This window comes from Nomia melanderi, chromosome 14, assembly GCF_051020985.1.
Source record: "Nomia melanderi isolate GNS246 chromosome 14, iyNomMela1, whole genome shotgun sequence".
Classification (NCBI taxonomy): domain Eukaryota; kingdom Metazoa; phylum Arthropoda; class Insecta; order Hymenoptera; family Halictidae; genus Nomia; species Nomia melanderi.
Window position 1 is genome coordinate 245,966 of NC_135012.1, and position 22,204 is coordinate 268,169.

A 22,204-nucleotide genomic window follows, 5' to 3' on the forward strand; every position below is an offset into this window, starting at 1 on the left:
AATCGCGTTAACTAACAAAGCAATTGTTTACGCGATTTTCCTGTTGCGACTGGGACACATGTCTTATCCGTCTTCAATGCGTTCAGTAATTTTAACACGTTAATCGCCACGTAAATCGTGACCGTTTTTCTATAGAGTCATTCCTTTGTAGCAATGACAAGCAGGAATGATTATTTAGCGTTACAATCCTTGTGTTACACGATCGTCAATATAGTTACGTTATTAAACATAAGAACTAACTTCTTTACTTCATATTTCCCAAATCTGAACGCTGCATAGCTTCAAAGTTCCAACATTTCAATAGTTCATCCTCTTTATACTATCATTTGTCCACCGTCGTAACAATATGATTTCAATTCAATAACACCAACCTCACAATGATTTTCAAATTTAATACCACCTGTCGTCAGTGACCACCATAATAATCAAAATACTAACTATACATTCTCAAGCCAACGTTTCCAGTAAAGCCATTGTTAAACCCGCAGTCCCGAAAAGAAACAGTTCCAGCGGGTGTCGCGAAGACAGTTGAAATCTGTCTCTCAGGAGCGAAACGAAGTAGTCCGTCGCGATTCCACGCGGGATCGTCCGAGAGACCTGAACGATTCGTCGGCGAAAAGGCAAAACCTCGAGGAGAGGCTGTTAATTTTGTAACGTTCAAATTACGCGGCCGGCCACTCGGTAATTAAGATACCGTGCACTCCGGAATTTCGCATCGCGGAATAATTGAGATTATAAATGGATGAAAGGACGTTTTCTCAATAAAACTCTTTAAGACCTCCAATTAAGGAACCTCCGGGGGTGGACGGGCAGGGGAGGGGGTGGTATTCAACAGAACCTGGCTTCCGGTTCGACACCGCATTCAACGTTCGAGTAATTGAGTGTCAGCCGTTCGTTGCTCCCGGTTTCAGGTTTTACGTACGGCGGAAGAATATTCCCGCGGTGATCGTTGTTCGTGACATGATATTCATTTACGTGTGCTTCGTAATTAGGCCGTGGACTGCTGTGTAGTTATATCTACCGAATGATTTTTATAGTACCTATTATAAGATAATTATCATGAAATAACCTCTTGCGCTACAAACGAGTTCAGGGATTCAGCGAAGCCTCGTACGAAGAATTTTGTTCGTTTTATGGGGATGTGTACAGTAATTTTGTTTATTCATTTTATACAGAGTTGTCCATTTCAAAGCAACCTAACATTTGCAAGGCAAGGCTATCGGTGTGTATAAGTTCATTAGCTATTATGGAACAAAACATCGCGTCTTTCCAGCGCAAGAGATTGAAGAACAATTGAAGAGTTGGAAGTAGATAAAAATTCAATTCATAAACTATTAGCTTTGCCACATAATATTCATTAACCCTTTGCACTCGGAAGGCGACTCTCAGTCACCATTTGATTTGACGTGGTAAAACTATAAAATTCAACATTAAATATTAAATTTTATAGTATAGTATACTCAACATAAAATATTAAACTTTGTACAATGCCTTGATACGTGGAATATTGTAATAAAATGGCTTTGTTCTTCAATATACTTGTGATTTCCCTTCGAGTTAGTTTCAAGGAATATCGTCTTTATCTCATCATCAAATGTTAAAATATTTCCAGTGAAAAACTGCAGAGTGCAAAGGGTTAAAATTTAAAATATTGATACATGCGGATTGAAAGTGAAATTATAGCTGCTTTGGAATACATTGCTCCATTAAATGTACTCTCATTAGCAGAAGAAATTATTCGATATTTAACTCATCTACGGAGAACAGTAATTCAATTTTTCAAGTAAATTGAAAGATTCCATCTCAAAGAAAGATCCGTTAACCACGTGCACTATTTCGTTGTATGTTTGCACGTTTTCGTCGGTGATTATACGTATCCGACGGATCAGCGGCAACAGTGAAATAATGACGACTGCGACGGGATTAATTGGCCACCGTGCCCGAGTCGCAAATGAAATTACACGGTGAGCGAAGACCGGAGAAACCGAAATTAATAGTTTCGGTTCGGCAACGAAAAGCGAAACGTTCGGCGAGACGAACTGGGCCAACGAGCCGGGCGCCGATGGGACCCGGAGTATGGATATTGGTCGGCACGGTTGGCAGACCTGCCTAGTAATATATCAGTCCCGTCCGCTAGTAATATACTACCCGGCCTGACTTGTTTGGTAATAATAAAGCGCACTGCCACCGGCCGTCAGCGCGGACTTGGCTTTTGGCAACGACGTGGTTATCCGAGTTTTATGTTCGTCGCACTTATCGCGGGACGAGAATCGAATTTATACCTCGAAGGAAACGTTCCACCTTGGATCCTTTGAAATATCGCTGATCCGTTTGTTTCAGATTTACGATTGGGGAAAAGCAAATTAAAGACAACGTCGTTTGCAGGAATAACAGGGAAAATTGTTAAGTTGTCAATGTTTTAGGACAACCGGTGTAGTTTGTTGTATTCATTTGTTTACTGATTTGTAAGCTTTTTGTATATTTCATTGGAAGAATTTATTGGTTTATGTATAATTAAGAGATGATTAGTTGTAGTGAAGTATGTTGCAATGTTTAACGATGAAAGTCGACTCGCAATTGCAATCTAAAATGCAGCTGCGTTTACTGTGAAATGAATAATTTCAGATGATTGTCGTATTTCCTTGTTTATCTGTGATTAAGAGATCGTCTGATTAAAATTTTAATATCCCGAGTGATCTGTTCGAATGTCTCGAGTCGCTGTATCTGAGAAATCGCGAAGATCAATGACACGATCTCTTATCCGGGGGCAGAGGCGTTTGCATTTTTAAATCTCGTAATCCCGTGCTCCCTCGGCGAGCGAAAAGAAACAGGGGAAGCAAGAAGATGGAGGGTAATTGATACAGCTTTGGTCACGAGATTAAATCGAGCGTATCGCGCAGCCTGCTGAGTTTCCGCGGCGAATAAAAGATCTTCGGGATTAATTTCCCCCTTTTACGCTGCCGCCTGAATTCCGCCTTGCGCTCTGGAATGAAACGAACGCTCGCGGAAGTCTTCTCTCCTCGACTCCTCTTCGTCGGACGCTTAATAACGTTGTGTAGACAAATCTACAAGCCCTTTTGATATTGCTGCTTCGGAAATTGATTAGTACTAAAGCATTCGGAACATGAAAGATCTTCAGATTTATTGAAGAAAGACTGAGATCTTGGTACATTGGAAAGTCATTTGAAATTTGGAACTTTAGAATTCTTTTAGATCATTTGGCACTTGGAACTGTAGAATTTTTTCAGAAGATTTTTCGAAACTTTGGAATTCCATTTAAAATTTAGAACTTTAGAATTCTCCTAGATGATAATTTAGATGTAGAATTTTAGAATTCCATCGGAAGATAATTTAGATATAGTACTTTATAATCCTTTCAGACGATAATTTAGAATGTTCGAATTTAATATTTAACTATATCACACGTATCTGCTTTCAACTGAACTGAACTGATTCAAAAAGCGACGCAAGTTATTTGCGATTTGCGAAGAGATCTGCTTGAAGCTGTTCTCAAGAGAATAGGCATTAAAATTCAAGAGAAAAATATAAAGTGAAGAACGGAGGAGAAGGAAGATCGAATAGACTCGCGAATCGAATGGCGGATCGAGGTCGAATGGAGTTTTTCTTCGCCGGGTCGAAAGGACAGAGTTTTCCATTAAGTCTTGCTCGGCGCTTTCTTCGCGGAACGGAGAAGGATGCCGGCAATAGAATTGCTAATCTGGCGATAAACACTTCCGAACGACGCTTGGACGAGTGCTTTACGTGGCTCGTGTAATCTGCATCCGGAGCCTTAAATGCACTCCACCGGGAAAAAGTTGCGCGGATGCACTGCACCGTGAAATAAAGCCGCGGTCGTGGGGACCAGCGATGACGAGGGTGCGTTCTCAACGCTGAAATATAGGAATCGAGCTTCGTCGATTAAGATTCCTGCGGGGAACTTCGAGAATAATCGAATGATGGCTCGTTAGTAGACTGGAAATGCATTTATGCAGTTGCAAATCTTTATGCACCGAGGCAGCAAAGATTAGATTAAAAAATATTTGAATATTTTATCCTGCTGAAATTTAAATTATACATAGAATGAAAATGTAGCTGCAGTTTATTAAATTTTGAAAGTGTACCTTGTGATATGTTTTATTAAATATTTTTTAGAGGTTTTTGAATATTCTCAATAAAAGATTTTTGTGTATTTCACAGAATAGAGAATGATTTCTGAAGGATTTGATGTTTAATTGAATCGTATACATCATCGAATGTTACAGTAAGAAAACTCGACGGAAGTACTTGCAAATTTCGTCTGGATACTCTTATTTTTCTGTAATGGAACGGAATGCTTTTTTCTTTTGAAATTCTAATGAGCGTCTTTCGTGCGCTATGAACTTGGCGCGATTTAAATTTGAAATTTTCTGTCGCAATATGAGAATCTTTGGAATTTAATTTTCTCTGGATTACGAAATGTTATTATAGACTTTTTGAGCCTGACGGGAAGATGGCGGGTAATTATACAAATATCCTGCGCGATATTGTTCGTGTTAAGCTGCACGGAAATTATGGCGTAAGTTATCTCGATGTAGCAACTCGTTTCGCATTGATGTAGAATGCGTACAATATCAGCCAAAAGTCTTAAACGCTCGAAGGAAACTCTAGAAAATTAAATTTCAAATTTAGGACATATTTGATTATTATATAAATTTCTTAACATTTGAAAATATTCGTTGTCTAAATGTAACAACTCCACTTGAACATATGTTCCTTTTCGTAAGAAGTAACATTAAAAACAATTAAAAAATATTGAATAACGTGGAGAATATTTTCGATACTCTGTTAGAAAACGGAATTGTTCGCCAAATTGATAAATATGCTTTACATTTTGTATGTCAGCGAAGGAATGTTCGATCAGGTAAACAATAAGGAAACTCTAAAGCTTTTGAACGGCGCTGTATGTGTACAGAGTATAACCGCCGTAAATTACGCTCTGCATAAAAGTGACTCAACAATTTAATGCAAACGCAGCTTTCACGATAAACATTGACACGAGCCGCTGGAACTTCTTAAGAAGCTCGGACATTTGCTTACACAAACTTGGCCCGATCACTTTTAACGGAGGCGTGCCTCCATTAATGAGAACGGGGCTTGTACAAACGTTATTAATAATGGACGAAGGCAGATAAGAAAGACAAATAATGGTGTGAACCTTGATTTCCGTGTAAATTTAAACACAAAGGAAGGAAACTCGATCCAGAGCATTCCAAAAACCAAAAGCACATTCGCGATCCACCTAATCTCTAAACTTCAATCAACAAACACACCCATTAAAACACGAATTAAAATAAGAACAAAGAAATTACCATACCATAAACACAATACAAGTTACCATCTTCAACCAGAATAATACTAAAAGTACTTAAAAAATTCATCAATATCTCCTAACCATTTGAGTCAAACATTTCACTGCATTTCTTAACACTCGAACTACCGAGCATTTAATACGATTAATATGCAGTTCCTATAAAAATTGTAACAATAGATTATTTTCAGTTTCTTCAGGCATTCATTATAGTACTGAAATGAAACTATTTATTCTCAAAACCATTTCGAATATTTGATGCTTCGAAGATATCAATAATTGCTAAACAAACAAATCGAAACCAGTCATTTTGACTGGTACGGTAGTTCTAGCGTTAATATATTATATACAGAAATAAAACTGTAGATCCGAAATCTATAAAAAAAATCCCTAGAAACAGTAACTTAAGCTATTGACTGTCGACCTGTCAGCGAGATGAAACTTATTTGGAAGACGCAAAGAAATGAATTAATTACTCGATCAAGAGATCTGCGGGTAATTCCGTTACTCTATTGTTTCAGCGATTGATATATAATTTAGCTTCACCCGGTGGTTTCCCACATTCCAAAGAATCTCCGTCAGCGAAGGGTTAATCCCTCGATACAAAGGCAGTGCGCTGAACGAGATTAACTTCCATCCCGCGTTTTCTTATGCTGATTTCTTTTCCACATATTTTCCCTCTGGCCAGCGCGAATCCAGTATTTCCCCCCGTACACACAACGCGTCTCTTGTCAAAGTGTCCAGGACGGGTAGTAAAAACGTTCGGATGAAAAGGCTCCGCCTCGTTTTAAAAGGATAAACGCCGTTGAATGCGCGCGGGCCAGCGAGGAGCGGACTTTCGAGCGCACTAAAGCATTGTTCGCCGGGAAAATAAGAGCACGGTTTCGGCGTAACGCGTTTTAAGAAAATCCCCGCCTCTGGAGCCTCCCACGCTCGAAATTGAAGTTCCCCGCGCGATTATTTCGCAGTATTCGCGGCCGTCAAAGTTCCCGCGGAAAATTTAATAAAACCCGCGCGTACGCGGAAATTCAAGCACTAAAGAAAAATCGGGGAAGCGTGCTCCTCCTCCACCCTTTCTCTCCGCTTTGTTTCCGGTTAACAAATCTTGAAATTTCATTTCACGTCTCGCAACCGTGTTTCGCTGTTCCGCGGTCGATGAAACTTTTCCAACAAATATAATCTATGACAGATATTCCGCGGGAGGTTTATTCTTGCATACATTATTCGTTGATGACAAGTAACGTCGCAATTTTTCTACTTCAACGAGGAATCTTTTGATATTTTCTCATATCTGTAAATTTTCATGATAGATAGTATTCTATATAACACATTAACCCTTTGCACTCCTTAAATTTGTCACTAGAAATATTCAATTTATCTTTATGAGATACAAATGACATTTTTTTAAACTTAACGAGGAATCTATTCGCAAAATAAGGGGAACAATGGTGTTTCCACATTTCACGTATCGACAGATTACTCAAGACTTAATGTTAAATACGAAATTTTACAATTTTGAGGCACCTTTCGAGTGCAAAGGGTTAATCGATAGAAACTAATAGAAACGACTAACTATTTTACCATAAAAACAATCCCAATTTCCAAATGTCAACTTCCCTTCACTTAAACAATATCACCTATCTCATCACCGCATCTCAGAAACCCACTCCAAAGCGAGCCACAAAATAAAAGCAAACCATAATACACCGCAAGCAGAAAATTCTCTCGAAATTACCCAAGGAGACAAGCATCTTCGGCGTTGTCGCGATATTTTTTATACCTCGACGATGGTCGTCGAACGGAATCCATAGCCGCAAGTGCCGAGCAACCCCCGGCGCGACTTCATCCCCTTTTTCCTTCTCGGCCCCGCGTTTGTTGCGGCCGGGGCGGTCGTTCGCGAGGGGGATGTTTTATGCGATTTCGATACACGGGAGAGGAAGCCGGAAACTTCCTTGCGGCGTGTTGCGCGTGGCTCCTTTTCCGTGTTCCTCAGAGACGGGGGCGGGAGGGAAAGTTTCTTTCACGGTGGGCGGCACCGGCGACAAATGCCGCTTCCACTTCGAATCCGATAGCGATCGACGGAAAACAAACGTCCGCCGTGCGACGAGCCGAACCCTTCGCGTCCCTTCTTAAGAAAGGATTACCCGGGCCTTTTGTTCTTTCTTCTTCGCCCGTCGACTTTGGAGCTCCGTGGCCTCCGGCTACGACGTTTTTCCCGCTTCCCGTCAGGCCCTCGCAACCCTCAACCCTCTCCCTGCCGCCCACCGGATCCCCTTTCGGGACGAGTCGGGAACGTGAAAAATGATTCGTTGGAATCGACGTTTCCGACGTATTTCCTTCGATTAAAACGGTTAGTCTTTGTGTTGTAGTTTGAACTGTTTGACAAACCGATTGTGTTCGGGATTTTGGGGATCGTTGGGAATTACGGGAGTTGGGGAGGATGGTTGGATAGTTATGAGATGTTTGGAATAGGTTGCTTGAGTAAGGTGAAAGTTTGGTTGTCTTGGAATTTGGTTGTTTTGGGTGTCTGATCTGTGTTGGCTGTTTCTAGGTATTTTTTGATATTGGTAGTGTGTTATTGTTTATGCAAAGATTTCTCATATGCGAATGGAGGGAGGATAAAGAAGTATCATTTGCTAGGGTTGTTGTAGGATTTCAGTAGAAATATCAAGCATTCGTCAGACATACCTACTCCTTTCTTCTATTCTAAAAACGTCTACAGTTTACTTCCATTGTAATTAAATGTTAATACTCCACGTATTCAACTCCCCAAATTCTACTCTACAATATTATACAGTATTAGCTTAAGACACTATATTTAAATTAACAACATACCATACTTCCTGTAGAAAAGTTACTCCTCTGTAATTCGAGTTCCACCAGACACGCCGATAAACTTTCAACGTGGCCCACTGGGTAATCAAACAAGTCTGAAGACGACATGTAATTACCGCTAATTCAGCAAACACTTGAAATGACTCGTCGACTCGTCAAAGCGAGGGCACGAGCGCGAGAAATATGGAACTGAGACGCGGGACGTGTCTCTTTTCCCTCGGCAAATATTTTATTCCCATTAATCAAACAGGGAATCAGGAACTCGTGAAGAGTGTTCAAGTATCGCGCTAACGTGACTAAAATTCATGTCCCCGGGTGGAGAGGGAATGATGCCCGCCTCTGCATAGCAAACAGAATTCCCGAGCGAGGGCGGGCCGTGTCACGTAACACGTTCAATTTTGCATCTTGGCTTCTTCGGAGTCAAAGCCGAGTTTTCGTCGATCCGGTTCATCGCGCAACGAGCTCACCGTCTGCAGCGACACCTCGTGGTCAAACAAGACTTTGTTTGCCCTCCCCACAACGCATCACGTGACGGTTTTACAAATATTTGAAGTTCCAATCTCGCTAACAATTTCGGCCTTTCCGTTTATAATGATCGGGCGCTTCTAATCAACGGAATACGAGAGATTACTGTTTCAACATTGATAATCACATAATTAACTTAGATAACAGTTATTCCAACTAGATCAAGAGTTATCTTCAAGAAACCTAGTATTCTTACATTTCTGAATTAGATTCTTTTCCTATAATTAACAGTAGATATAAATAAACATAAAGAGCCTGTTAAACAGTGTGTACAATCAAAGAGGTAAGTAAACCAGAAATTAACAGAGACAAACATGTGAAATAACTGTCTACTCAACTCAATAATATATTTAACACTTAGTCAACCGAATGGGGAGATCTCCCACTTTTCACTTAGCAATGTATTCCCTTTTATTCTGCTTACCTTTTCTTTTGTTATTTAGTAAGTCTTGAAGTGGGATTATTTGCAATTTATCAAACACGGTTCTTATTTTTACAAAACACAGTTCCTAACTGAATTAAATGACTTTAGTGGAAGATAATGAAGGAGGTTGTAGTTATAGTTCTTTACGGGTGATCGCCTTAGTGTTAATATACATGTATCCATCTTAGATTGAATATTCAATCCACAAAATCCGAATAAAACTCCTACTCAAATACCGCAAACCTATTTCACAAAAAAATCCTAATCTCCCAAGAAACTACACCTCAGCAAACCAATTCCAACTCCAACCCATTCATCAAAAAACGGCACGCCAAGGACAACAGGTTTCAACTTCCCAAACTCCACACCTGAAACGACATTGTCGCCATTAGGGAACAGCCATTGAAGCGACGCACTTGCAAACGAAGGCCAGGTGAAACCAAGCGGAATCGGTTCCTGAAATTCCGCGAGCACCTTATGCGTCTTGCCCGGTCGATCCCGCGGAGAGCCACCATTCCAGTGTGTAATACTGCATAACCATGCTGCATTACATATGGCCGGTGAGGTATGCGAGAGCCCTGGTAGTAACAACACCAGCTGGATCCGAGGCAGGGGGCCCGCCCGCACCCTTCAGCCCCCGTTCACGGGGTGAATAGCCGTGCCAGTATGTTCCTGGCTGGCTGCCAGGCCCTGTAACCAGTCGTACCACCACATTAATAGAGTTTTATTGTTATTTACTGTGACAACGGCCTGTTATTAACGAGGCCTCGGCTGGGCTGGCCGGCGGACAGCTACGGAATCGTTGATCCCGTAGCCGGACGACTTCGGTCAACTTTGATCAGCTTTCTACTGCCTCGTTAGTCCCTTCTCTTGCTAGCTACACGCTGCTCGCGCGCAATCGAATCGGCGTCTGTTTGAACGGCGCTCGATTTAGTTTGACTTGCGCCGGTATACAATTACCATTCGCCATAGCGCTCGACGCGCGAGCGGGTAATGATATACGTATTGTTTGGGGAACGGCTCGACGTGCGTTACAAATGTTGGAAGTCGATAAGAAACGAGTAATTGTTAATTGTGGTCGTTGATAAGGTTTGGGGTTTATGAATATGGGTGAAGTGTTTCTTGGGAATAGGATTAATCAATGATGTATGATCGTAGATTATGGTAAATATTGTTTGATAATTAATAGTGGAAGCAATTATATGTATTGGACTGAGTCGCTTGTTTGTTGAAAAAGTTAGGAAATCTTTGGTGAGACATTTTTCAGGAAAGGATTTTCATAGTTTCAGAGGCTGTGAAAGAGATTTTGGAATGAGTTGCTTTGGCAGGTCTGATAGTTGTGTTGATGTTGATGATGGGGATGGTGATTTTGTGAATCAAATTCTTTCGTTAATTTCGAGAGGATTGGCTTGACGATTGGAACAGATTTTTTGATACTTAGTTGAGGTATATTAATAATACGTTTGAGATCGTTTAGAGCAGTGACAGTATCAGGAACGATGATAATCACAGGAACAGTACCGCCAGCAATGACAATGGCGACGATAATGAGCACAATACGACGATTATTGCGATAATACTAACAATGACTGGGTTATGATGATAATACCGAAGTAATCCAAATGAAACATTATAATACACTACGCCCAATGCTTCAACATTAATAACTTGAAATATTCTAATAGCTATCAGTATCTCAAAACCAACGATGTAACGAATAATAAATTACTCTCCGTCTTTGGATATTAATCACGTAACAAAATCTTCGACAAAGATTGAGCACATTGGCCAGAACATTCGCTGCCCCGTTAATTTTCTTGCGATTATCGCCGGCGACGAGTGATTATTCCGGGCTAACAGCTTTAAACCGGGCGTATTGTTCTTAAGAAGCGAAATTACAGGTTAATTTACTCGCTGGCTGAATGTCGTTTCGCTCGCGATAAATTCAGAAAAGGAACGGCGCGCGTCACGCTCGACGAGAGAAACGACGAGTGTAATAACCGCGCCGGGACAGGCTCGTTTCGCGTGTTGTTAATTAAAAAACACCCGTGGCGTTGTTCGCTGGGACGCGTACTTTTATGCTGCCGCGGCTCAACCCTTCCGCCTTCCCGCTGTCTTTCGCGTTTAATGGAGTCCCGGGGTCCTTTGTTGCCCCGTTAAATATTACGCCGCGTAAACGCTCGATATTAACTCTTCCGTCGGTGATCCACGTTCCGCGTACGTCGATTCGTCCGACAATTCTACAGAATGCATTCTTTTCGTATAATTTCCTTTCGATTTTGTTCTTTCGACTTTTTTTGAAGTTCATATGGATATAGATTACAGATTTTTCCTGTATTTATGACATTTGTACGTTTGCGAAATTCAGGATTTTTGTTATTTTTGAAGGAGGGAATTTGGTTAGTGAAATGAAACTTTTTGTTGCTATGGGATTCGTGAGATAATGTGGGAAAATGAAAGTTGGTAATTGGATTGTGAAGATTCGAGTATTTGTGAGTTATGCGATTAATTGTTTCATTTCTACTGTGATCTAGTTATCCAAAGTTTTCTGTCGATGTAAGTAGATAGTGCTTGCACAATCAGGAATAACGTACGTTTTAATTTATATTTCGTGAGATTCCTTTTTCAGTAACAGCTTCCGTTCATCCGGAATAAACAAGGCAATTGGCAGGTGTGAATAAAGCAACGTGAAAAATTCCGTGTTCCGAGTCGAGAGATAAGGGTTGAAACCAGATACTTTGGATGCGCAGCGATCGCGTCGATGCGGGATAATGAAATGAAACGATAATTACGAGCAGGCGGACGTAATTCTGCGAAACGCTCGCCGCCCACGCCGGCCACCGGTCGCTCGCGAACTTTTAATGAATTTTGCATTGTTTTTACCCATTCTGTTAGCGTGGTCAAGTGACCGGAATAATGGGGAAACGAGAAAATAAACTCGTCGAGAGACTTCCGGGAAGTTGTTTATTAATTTACGTCGACGTGGCTCGTCGTTCCGCCGTCGCGTTCCCTCGGAGCCCTGTACCCTCGATTCAAGGGACGATCGAGAGTTACGATCTAATTGAAGCAGCGAGATCAAAACAACTTCAGCCAATTTTTCATTCAAATCAACGAATCGGTAGAACCATATTATTCATACCCAAACAACATCGATCCATAATAAATAATTACAATAAATGTCAATCCCGAAGCATCCTTAACAAATAAAAATCAAACATCGATAAAACTATACAAAATCATTTGACTCCGAATTAAATGTTTCATCAGGAAAATATAAATTTTCAAAAATCATTCACGATTTAGTAAGAAACTCTCACACTTTTTCAAAGTAAAGAAGAAATGTAAAACGAGTCTAAGCGAATAGTTGCAGCTCGTGTTTCAATGATTTTCCAGTAGAACAATTATCAATGAACGTCCGAACGAGTGCAGAGTGACGGCGAATCTTCCACAAAAAGGCTCTCCGCCGTAGCAACACGACGAAACGCGTCGAGCGGAGTCGCGCCGGGTTTTCGAAGGTTTACGCGCGCGACGCGTGCGATTCCAGCAGCTTTCACGGTTTCCGTGTGGTCGAGAGGCGATTTTCAGCTGTGATGGAAATATGTATGCACCGGCGCTTGGAAGAAACGCTCCATTACCCGGGCCGCTCCTCCCTTTTTAGTCTTGCATCAGACATTTTCAGCGATACGTTCGGCATCACGCTCCGCAGATTAAAAGACCGTGCTGAATTTGAAACATCAGCGCGACGGCTCGCGTTCCGTTGGACTCGCCGCTCGGAAAGGGGACACGTAGAAATGCATTCGTTCGAATTACCGGCGGAATTCGAACGTCCCCGCGATTCTTCCTTTTTGTTTAATGCGAAAGGGATTTCGAGGGATTTAAAATTCGAACGCGAAAATTCGGGGAACGCTGGAATCATTTATTCCCGGTTGATTCCTGGGATCAGAGTATTAAGGAGTATTCGAGATTTAATTTGCGCGAGCTGGGAGTGAAATTATTTCTAGGAAAACTCGAGTATCTTGAATTTTTAGAATTTTAATCAAAGATTGTGTTGTTAAAGATTGTTTTATCTATCGATTAATCGGTTAGTGATTTTATCTGTAGAAAATAATAATGTTTGCATTGTTTTCTCAGTGTTATCGAAGAATTTCATCGAACCTAAAATTGAAAGGAAAGGTTCAAAGTGAAATGATCAGTTCTATCGAATTATTCGATGCATTTAGAAATTCTCGCGGAACGCGCGTTTATAATACGCATCATTTAAGAGCACTTCAATTGATAAATCATCCCCATAGACGCAGAATAAGACAACGCCGAACGAGGCCGCAGTTAAAACACATCCCCGGCGTGTCGGTGTTGTTTTCGCGCTCATTAACTGGGAATCGTTTCATTTCATTGCGTAACGCGTCAAGTGCGAGCCCCTCCTGCCAGTTTCATCGGGAACACGATAGAAATTTATACGCTGGAAAAGCGAATCGCGTGATGATCTTCGCCGTTTTAATGATTCGGGTCGGCGGGCCAATTATTACGGTCGAATGTGTACGGGCAGCCGCGGCCGGAATATTAACGAGACGACGCGTGGATCGCATCATCGTTGTCATTATGTCGCCTCGCAGCGGGCATTGTGGCTCGCGAAGAATGAAGTATTGCCGGCGACGTTCATGAGACACGGCCTTAATTAAAATATAATCACGGCGCGCCGTGATGGAAGAGGGGACGATGTTTTTAGAAATGTTGGAACTCGATAAGAAAAAGTAATTTATTACCGTCAACAACTTCGGACGCTGATGCGACTTGAACTCTGTAAACAAGAATAAAATATTTCTTGACACTCGAGTAATAAATCAATATTTTTTAACCGCGAAATACGATAATAAATATTATCCAATAATTACTACTCGGAATAATTGAATTGACTTCTAACATATTTTCTACAGAACTTCCCTTATAAATAATATATTCCATTCAAAACATTTCCAACTCTCATCCTTCACAACAATCAAAATATTCCACTGTCATTCTATTATCAAATATTACGAATATCTAAAATTCCAATCAAATGATCATTCTAAACCACCTACTACATTTCTCTCGATCAAACCCTCATTCGACTCCACCAAACCGAAAACCAAGCAAAGCAACAACCAATCGAACGAAATTCGTGCTCCGCGAACGACGCCTCGCGACACGCCGAGAAAGGTCGCGGGAATAGCTGAATGATCGTTAAAAACGATCGACAAGGTCCTCGAGCGGAATCGTCGCGGGGAGCTGGAAACTCGTCGAGAGAAGGTCGATCGGCGAGGGTGACCACCCCTCGAGCGCAAGACGCGCCGTTACCCAGCACGCTCCATTTACCACGATAGCTACGAATACGTGTATTACACTCGGGGTATCGAAATTCCCCTCGACGCCCTCGCCCGCGCCCGCGCCCGCGCGAGCGCCAGCCATTTCACCTGGAACGACAACCATCCGCGACATAACGATCCGATGTTTCGCGCGGGGAAAATTTCGCGGAAATTTCGGTTCCTGCGCCGACTAGACGCACAGCGCGGACAAACGCCCATTTTCGGAACGAAACTCGGTAACTTGAAAAGTACGAGCGACACAAAGCGATGCTTCAGACAGAAATTGTTGCTTATAAAGCTAGACATACGGTGGTTGTATTTTTGTTTTCATTATTCGAGTATCGTAGTTTTAAGACAGTGGGACAGCGAGTGTTCCAAGGGCCATAAAAGAGAAAGGAACTCGTGGAGACGAGGCCCGAGAGTTGCTGGGTTTTTCCGAAGGATGCGTGATCGAGGATGATGAGTGCGTGGTGATGAGAGTGGGGTGTGTTTGAGAATTTGTTGGAAGTGGGTAAGAAAATTTTTAAGTGATGGTGGGAGTTTTTAGAGAGCGTTGACCTGAGAATAGAAGACCTGTACACTGCGCTATATCGTTCCTATTTATTTATATTTTATTCAATTATCTATTCCTGTGTTTTTTAAAATAAAACATATTTCTATACCATTGATGCCACATTATGGGGATGTTATAAAGTTTTTTCAGTGACGATAGATAGTTTACGTTTCGATTCCAATGTGATATAAATACAAAAAGAGAATTTATTTGCAGAAACTCGTTTTTGGAATGAAAATCATGTTATGTAGCATGGACTACTTAGCGGCATGTTCGTTACCTTCGATTTTCGTTGTGAATAGTCGAATTTTGGAATTCGGTCCACAGACGACCACACTGTGCGCCGACCCGGGCATGAAATTTACACGACGCGTCTCTGCCGCTTTCACGCGATCTATGCCACGAAAATTTCGAGCAGTTTTCCGATGCAGCGTTCCTCACGCTCTTTTTAGCTCCTGGATCTTTTGGTCTTCAACCGGCGGAACTTGGACGGTTGAACGTTTCGAGGTGAGAAATTCTGGTCGGGGATTCTCGTGATCGTTTGGGGATGGTTTTACCTTAACGGAAATGTGGACGATGTAATAGGTTCTTTACGTTGCGAATTTCTTTGGGAATATGATTGCTTTTGAGATTGATGTTTCTCGAGTGTTTCAATGTAGATAGGATTCTGTTCGTGGAGAATAAAGAAAATTTGTAGATCTGTTGCGTAATCCATTGAACTAGGTTATTATTCATTACTGATGGTTATTAAACTCATCAGATAACGTCGACTATAATAGAAACAATAGGAGATCCAAATAGATTTTCTTATATTCTTCATTGAACCTCCATTTTGGAAGATTACAGTTAATAATTTTCCATTGGAAATTGCATTCTGAATACAGACACGAAGCTACCATAGAATTTACATATTTACAACCCCAAACTGAACTTTCCTTCGATAGATATGGACCAATAGCTGCGTGCAAAATGAAAGAAAAAGGTTCAGAAAGTGCAGCACATAGGAGGCAGCGAAACGTGTCCCATATGCAAGAATCGTATCCCGCGACGACGTCGCTCGATTACGAGCGCGTCTTATGAAATTGAATGGAAGTAATGCCGGGGCGCGTGGTGTTTGCGCAGAATTTAAGTGCGGCACTCGGCCGTGCGAGAGGGGACCAATTAAAGGTTCGAAGTTGAGAGGTGGGTATATCGCCGTTCCCAATTCCGTTTTCCAGCCACTCGTTCGCTCTCCATAAACAGGCAATGGAGTGGTATTGGCAGCGCGGCAAACGAAGGGGGGCGGGGAAGGGAAAAAAGTGGCGTCAGAATGGCGCGCAGCCTACGGATTTCAAGCAGCGCCGAATTGATCGTTTAATAATGCAAATGCGATTTCGATCCTTAAACCCTCGAGCGTTCCGTTTCTAATAGGATTCCGCTTAAAGCACTGACATCAGCTTTGCCAGCGACGGTTACTTTCGAGACGTTGACGTCTCGTTGAACGCGTCGAGCCGAGAATTTAGTCAAAATTCGAGCGAAGCGTGTATCGAAAGGCTGGGAACCGGAATTTCATTCGAATTTTAAGGACATTTTTCTTTTGCACGGTGTAGGCTTGAAATATAATTTCTTGGTGACATTCTGAAGTGGTTAGATTTTAGTGCGGACACTGATCTTTGGACGTGTCATTGTTTCGAAATATTCTGTTGGTAGCCTATAAAAATCTGGTTTAGATTGAACTTAGACTGGTAATTCAATTATCTAAATTCACTAAACTTGGAACTACTAACCAACTTCGGCAATACTATACTACTAATGTACTAATCACATGAACTACGAATATTCCAATTCCTCTTTTCCAAATGTCCCTGCCACTTTCCCAACCACAAGCATCTATCAAATCCGTTAAATTCAGAATGACAATATCTAAAAATCCGAGTATTACTAAATGACTACCACAAATTCCAAAAGCAATCGCAAAGAAGTATTCCAATTCCTCGACTCCCCGCCATTTCCAAATTCTCAGCGACTTTTCCCGGTGAACCACTCGACCATCAATTAGAAAGTAATTCCCAGTAATCAGCTGGCCAGCTGTCACGCGATCGTGACACGTAAAACGGCCATAAATTCGCATCGGCTAGGGACCCGAATCCGAGAGGGTTCCCGAAGTCGGCGAAGGGATCCATCAAAATTTAGCCAGCGTATTCGTATCGTCGTGTCACGTGAATACGCGAGGGCTGGAAGAAGGGTGAGGAGGGGCCTCGCCGCAAATCTTGATTAACCTCTTCCGTCTTCGTCTCCTCGGCAAGTTCTCGAGTCCCCGAGCACGGTCTCTCGCGGGCGTGGTAACATCCATTTTCATCCCTCGATGACGTGTGTCCTGTTCGAGGCGACGATCGCTCACGTCGCTGCAGGGCGCCACTCGTTAAATCGTTCCCCGGAGAAACGTTTCGCGGTAATACTTAACTCCCGATGATCGTTACGTCGGGCGGGCGAGCTTTTAGGAGCGCCGTACAGGTGTCGGGCGAGAATTAACGAGACCATTAATCCGCGGGGCGGTTATAACTATTCGGTGACGTGGGAATTATTGTAATGGACGGTACGTGTGGTTTTTTCGGTGTAAATGTGTTTTAGGAAATTGTTCGGGAGATTCGGTGGTTTGGATGAGTATCGGGGTATGAAAATCGGAAATATTGAATGTTAGGGTAATTGTGATATCGATATTGAATATTAGATAGTGGAATGAGGGAGAATATAGTTTGTTATAATGTGATATTTTAAAATATTGTATAAATATATTTTAGGAAGTTGTTAGATACTGAAATGAATGAGAACACAATTAATTCTAACGTGATATCTTTAAGGGATGAAAACGGGGGATGTTGAATATTAAAATGGACAGAGCGAGCAAAGGATTTTTAACATTTCCATAGTTTCGCTATTTGCCTGTCCTCGTCACTTTGAAAAGGACTTTTGACTCACGTTCCTCGAGCTGATCGTCTCCGCTCGAGATGGCGGTCAATGAGAGACGCCGACTCAGCGACTTTTTACTATTACTATTATTACTACCGTGTCCGTAGCTCCTACGATTGGGTCACGCTATTTTCCGACATTCAGACACGAAGGATATTCCCTAACGATGACATTAGACCGCTTATATCCCGAGAACCAGCTGCAATTTAGAGTGCAATTTAGAGTGCAATTGAAATGCATTTTGATGGGAATATTCTCTTCTACCTCGTAACGCCTGAATCACCATAATACAATTAAACCTCCTACGAAAATAAAGAAGAGACTCGGATATGATTAAACCCTGCTCTATCTATAATTAAAACACACGAGAGTATCCAAAATTATTCGATAACTCAGCTAAGAACATCATCAACGATAAACCATCAGTAAAATCTTCATTATACAAAACGAGTCGCATTACGCGAAATTCTAAAATTCAAATCAGCCGCTATTCCCAGCGTCCTATTTATCGCGCTAATAAGCGCTCGAAAAATCCGGGGAATAAATTATTCGCGCTTTGTTTCGCGTCGCATAGCTCGCGGCGTTATTGGCTGACAACTTTTTGATACTCGACCGGGAACCCGGCGGCACTACATAAACCGGTCGAAAACTGCATCCGTTTTTACTTCCCGGCGTAAACTACATGAAATATGTCAACGGGCTGACAATAGCCGTCGGTGTGGTCCGTTGGCAGCGCGGACTGTTCCCGACTTAAATCACACATTTACCAAAGCATCCGCCGATCCATTGTCGTCGCAGCCACCCCGTCCACCCACCCCCGACACAGTTTTACACAGCGTTTCCACGCGCCGCGTCGTTCTATTTACACCCGGGAATTGTTTGAAATCGGCAACCGGATATCCGGATTAAAAAAATCTCGCCCGGCCACTTTACTGCGCGTGAAATTAATATCGATTAGGTCCGGGAAAGGCGCGGCCATTCCGCGCACTTGCGTTCCAAGCGAAATTACACGGAACGCCGGCGTTTTTCGGTGACCAGCTATTTGGCGATACTTTTTTCGGTAAATTTCGACGTGGAAAATGTTGTTCGATCAGAGAGTTTTCGAGGTATTTCTGCGTGAAACGAGGTGGAATGATTAATTGGTGTAATTTGAGAATTTTAGGGTATTTGAAAGTGTAGAGTAGAATATTGGAACGGTACTTGAGAGGAAGTATGGAATTTTTATGGTGTTGTTACTGTAATAGAGTTTATAACGATTCGAGAATTCGAGTCGTTGATTTGTTTGTATTGTTGGTATTGTTTCGCTTAGGAAAATTGATACTAAAGAATTGGAAAATATAATTGTAAGGAGTTTAGAGGTGATTAAAATGATTAATATAATTGGCCAGCAGATAAACGTAGCTAATTTCAATTCCGTTGATCTGTTCCAGAATTTCAGCGCCATTTCAAGTAGCTGCGGCCGCGCTGGTCCTCGCCGCCACGATCTCCGCTTTAATTGGACATTGTTATTCGGACCATAGAACACTCGTTGCCTGTGGATTATTCCTACTCAGTGGTAAGCATGCAACTCGAATGGGAATTTAATAAAAAAACTTTAATTCCGGATTATACTGATCGCTGCGTCGAACTCTTGAACAACGATTACGGATTGCACAAACCATTACCCGTACGATTCCCGTAATCCTTATAATTCCAAGGAACTAATGCAAAACGTATCTCTTAATACATTAAACAACTGCAGAATATTAATATCTCCCAACATAAGAATAACAACTAACAAAATATAAAATATACTCAATTTCCAAACCTTCACTCTTTTCAAATCAATGTCCACGTTTCGAGATCAAATTTCCATGTTCCGCATACTAAGTCGCAAACGAATGATTTGATTACTTAAACAGCAAAAGATCACAACGTAGTTTCGTCTTGTATTACTCAAGCAATCGATATATAATTTAGCTTCCTCTACTAAAGGTTTTATATATTCCAAAAGACAATCATCCAAATTCAATCTCCATTTTCACACACTTAATCCCAAGAACGAAACAAGCCCGTTATTAACAAAACAGAAAGAAATACCTTACTCAAACACACGAAACCCAAACGACAACATAACTCCTTCCTCCGTCACAATTAATTAAAAGACTCAAGACGAGCGTATAGACTCCGACCCAACACGACTGCGAGGTTAATTCAGCGTACTTACAGCGACAGCGTCGCGCGATGATTAAACACGGGATTCCACTTCCGCGGAAAATCCGCGGGAATCCCCGGGATGGTCACCGGAAGTAGATGGCGGGCGTCTCCCCGGCGACGCCCGCCGGCTCGCGTCGCGGAAAGTACATTTCACGCTTAGCGCGATCTCACGGAAGCTTACAAAGAAAAATGTCGGCCCGCGGCGGGCGTTAAGCATCATGGAATCCGCGTCGCCGGCGCCGGCGGTCGCCTCTAATCAGCGATAATCCGGCAAAAAGCCGTCGGCGCGGCCGGCAAGTCGCGCGGTGATTAACGCGGACGCTTTCAGCGCGCGCCGAAAATGATAAAAACGCAGGAAAACGGCGCCGCGATTCCCGAAAAGGATCGTTCGCTGGCTGGTCACGTATCGAGTCCGCGGCTTTTCCTTTCTTCGCGCGGTCCGCCGCGTGTCGACCACTTTTACGCGTCCGGCGACCACTTCTTACCGCTGAAAAGCTAACAATGCGGCTTCCCCAGCGACAGAAGTCGTTTCGCACGTGAACGGTTCGTAGATCACCGCGGAACCGGTGACGCGTGTCTTTGTTTTGTATTGAGGAATCGTGGAGAAAATGTTTTTTAATGTTCCAGGAAGTTCCGATGGATGGATCGATTTATTAACCCTTTGCACTCGGAAGTTGTCCACTAGAAATATTTGAACATATTCTGATGAGGTAAAAATCGATATTTTGTGAAACTAACTCGAAGAGGAATCACACATACATTCAGGAAGGAAGATATTTTATTTCAATATTTCACAAATTGCTGCATTGTACAAGGTATAATATTAAACATCAAATTGTATAGTTTTACTGTATGAAGTCAAGTGATGAGTCACCTCTCGAGTGCAAAAGGGTAAGTCTGCTCTCTGAGAAATTTCAGATAGATCGTGTTTGGTTATTAAATGGAACGCATGTGTATTTTAATGTTATGTTTCATTGATAGGATTACAATGTGAGAGATATAACAATACGAGAAATTTATAGGAAGCAAAATTGTATCTAGATGCCGCAGCGTCGTAGCGACAACAGAGTGCAAAGGGTTAAACGGTGTTATGGTTTGAAAGTTGATTTGTATTTGCGAGAGGAGAGTTGGGTGTTCTTGGTAATGGAAATAGAATGTATTTTAGAAGGGTTAGAGTGAAATGGAATAAGAGGCTTGCAGAATTTGGATATGGAATTTAGGATTTCTCATGATAATTGAGAGGGTGGAGTAGAGTTGAATATTTTAGATAATGGAGAACAGCGGTATTTTGTGGGAGTTGAAACTGAAGTATAATGAAAGGCGGACTTGTAGAATTGATGAGTTATAGGAAATGAGGAATATGATCGATATCTTTTTCTACTTGCATATATTCAAACATCCGCTGCATCCTTGTGTTCATACATAAATTAAGGAGCATTCATTTCTACCGAATTTCCCTGAATTAATCCCGAAACACGAAGCATTTATCAAAATTCGGGGAGCAGCGACGCGTTATCGCTCGGCGTTAAGCGACGTGGAGCGGTAAAAGTCCAGCGATTCGAATAAAATTCGGCTGGCGCGAGTTAGGCGTGGCTCGCGTCGTGAAACGACGATTGCAGCCAGCGCGACGGTTGATCGGGAGATCGAGTGGACCGATTAAAAATCACTTGGACGGGATCGTCGCTCGGACGGAAGGATGAAACGCGCGGCGCCGCCGCTTACGAGTTCCGGCCAAATAATTCGACTCGATCGTCGAACTCGTCTGGCCGCGTGTAATTAGCGACTAGTTTATTGAATCCCGCTCGGTGTCGAGGCGCGTCTCAATGGAAAAATTCGAGCCGGATTTTTAATTAATCCGGCAGGGCTTCATCCTCCGCGCTCATTATTATGAGCCTTTCTCGACCGGCGGGGAAAAGGAAAGAGAGAAAAAAAGGTCGCGGGCTGAGTAGCGATTCCGGCTCGGGAAGAATTCTAAAATCCAAACGGCATCTGGGTTTATGTAATACATGATGTAATTAACCAACGCGGAATCT

The 22,204-nt window shown here is 42.2% G+C and overlaps 1 protein-coding gene across 3 annotated transcripts in view; it reads left to right on the forward strand.

Annotated features, from left to right (window-relative positions):
• The window catches only part of LOC116429275 (uncharacterized), a 230,344-nt gene that overhangs the window by 159,755 nt on the left and 48,385 nt on the right, over positions 1-22,204 (forward strand). For all 3 annotated transcript variants that reach the window (XM_031982059.2, XM_031982052.2, XM_031982044.2), the window contains exon 4: positions 19,406-19,530. In XM_031982059.2, the coding sequence (XP_031837919.1) occupies positions 19,406-19,530 (125 nt within the window). The remainder of the gene's footprint in view (positions 1-19,405; positions 19,531-22,204) is intronic.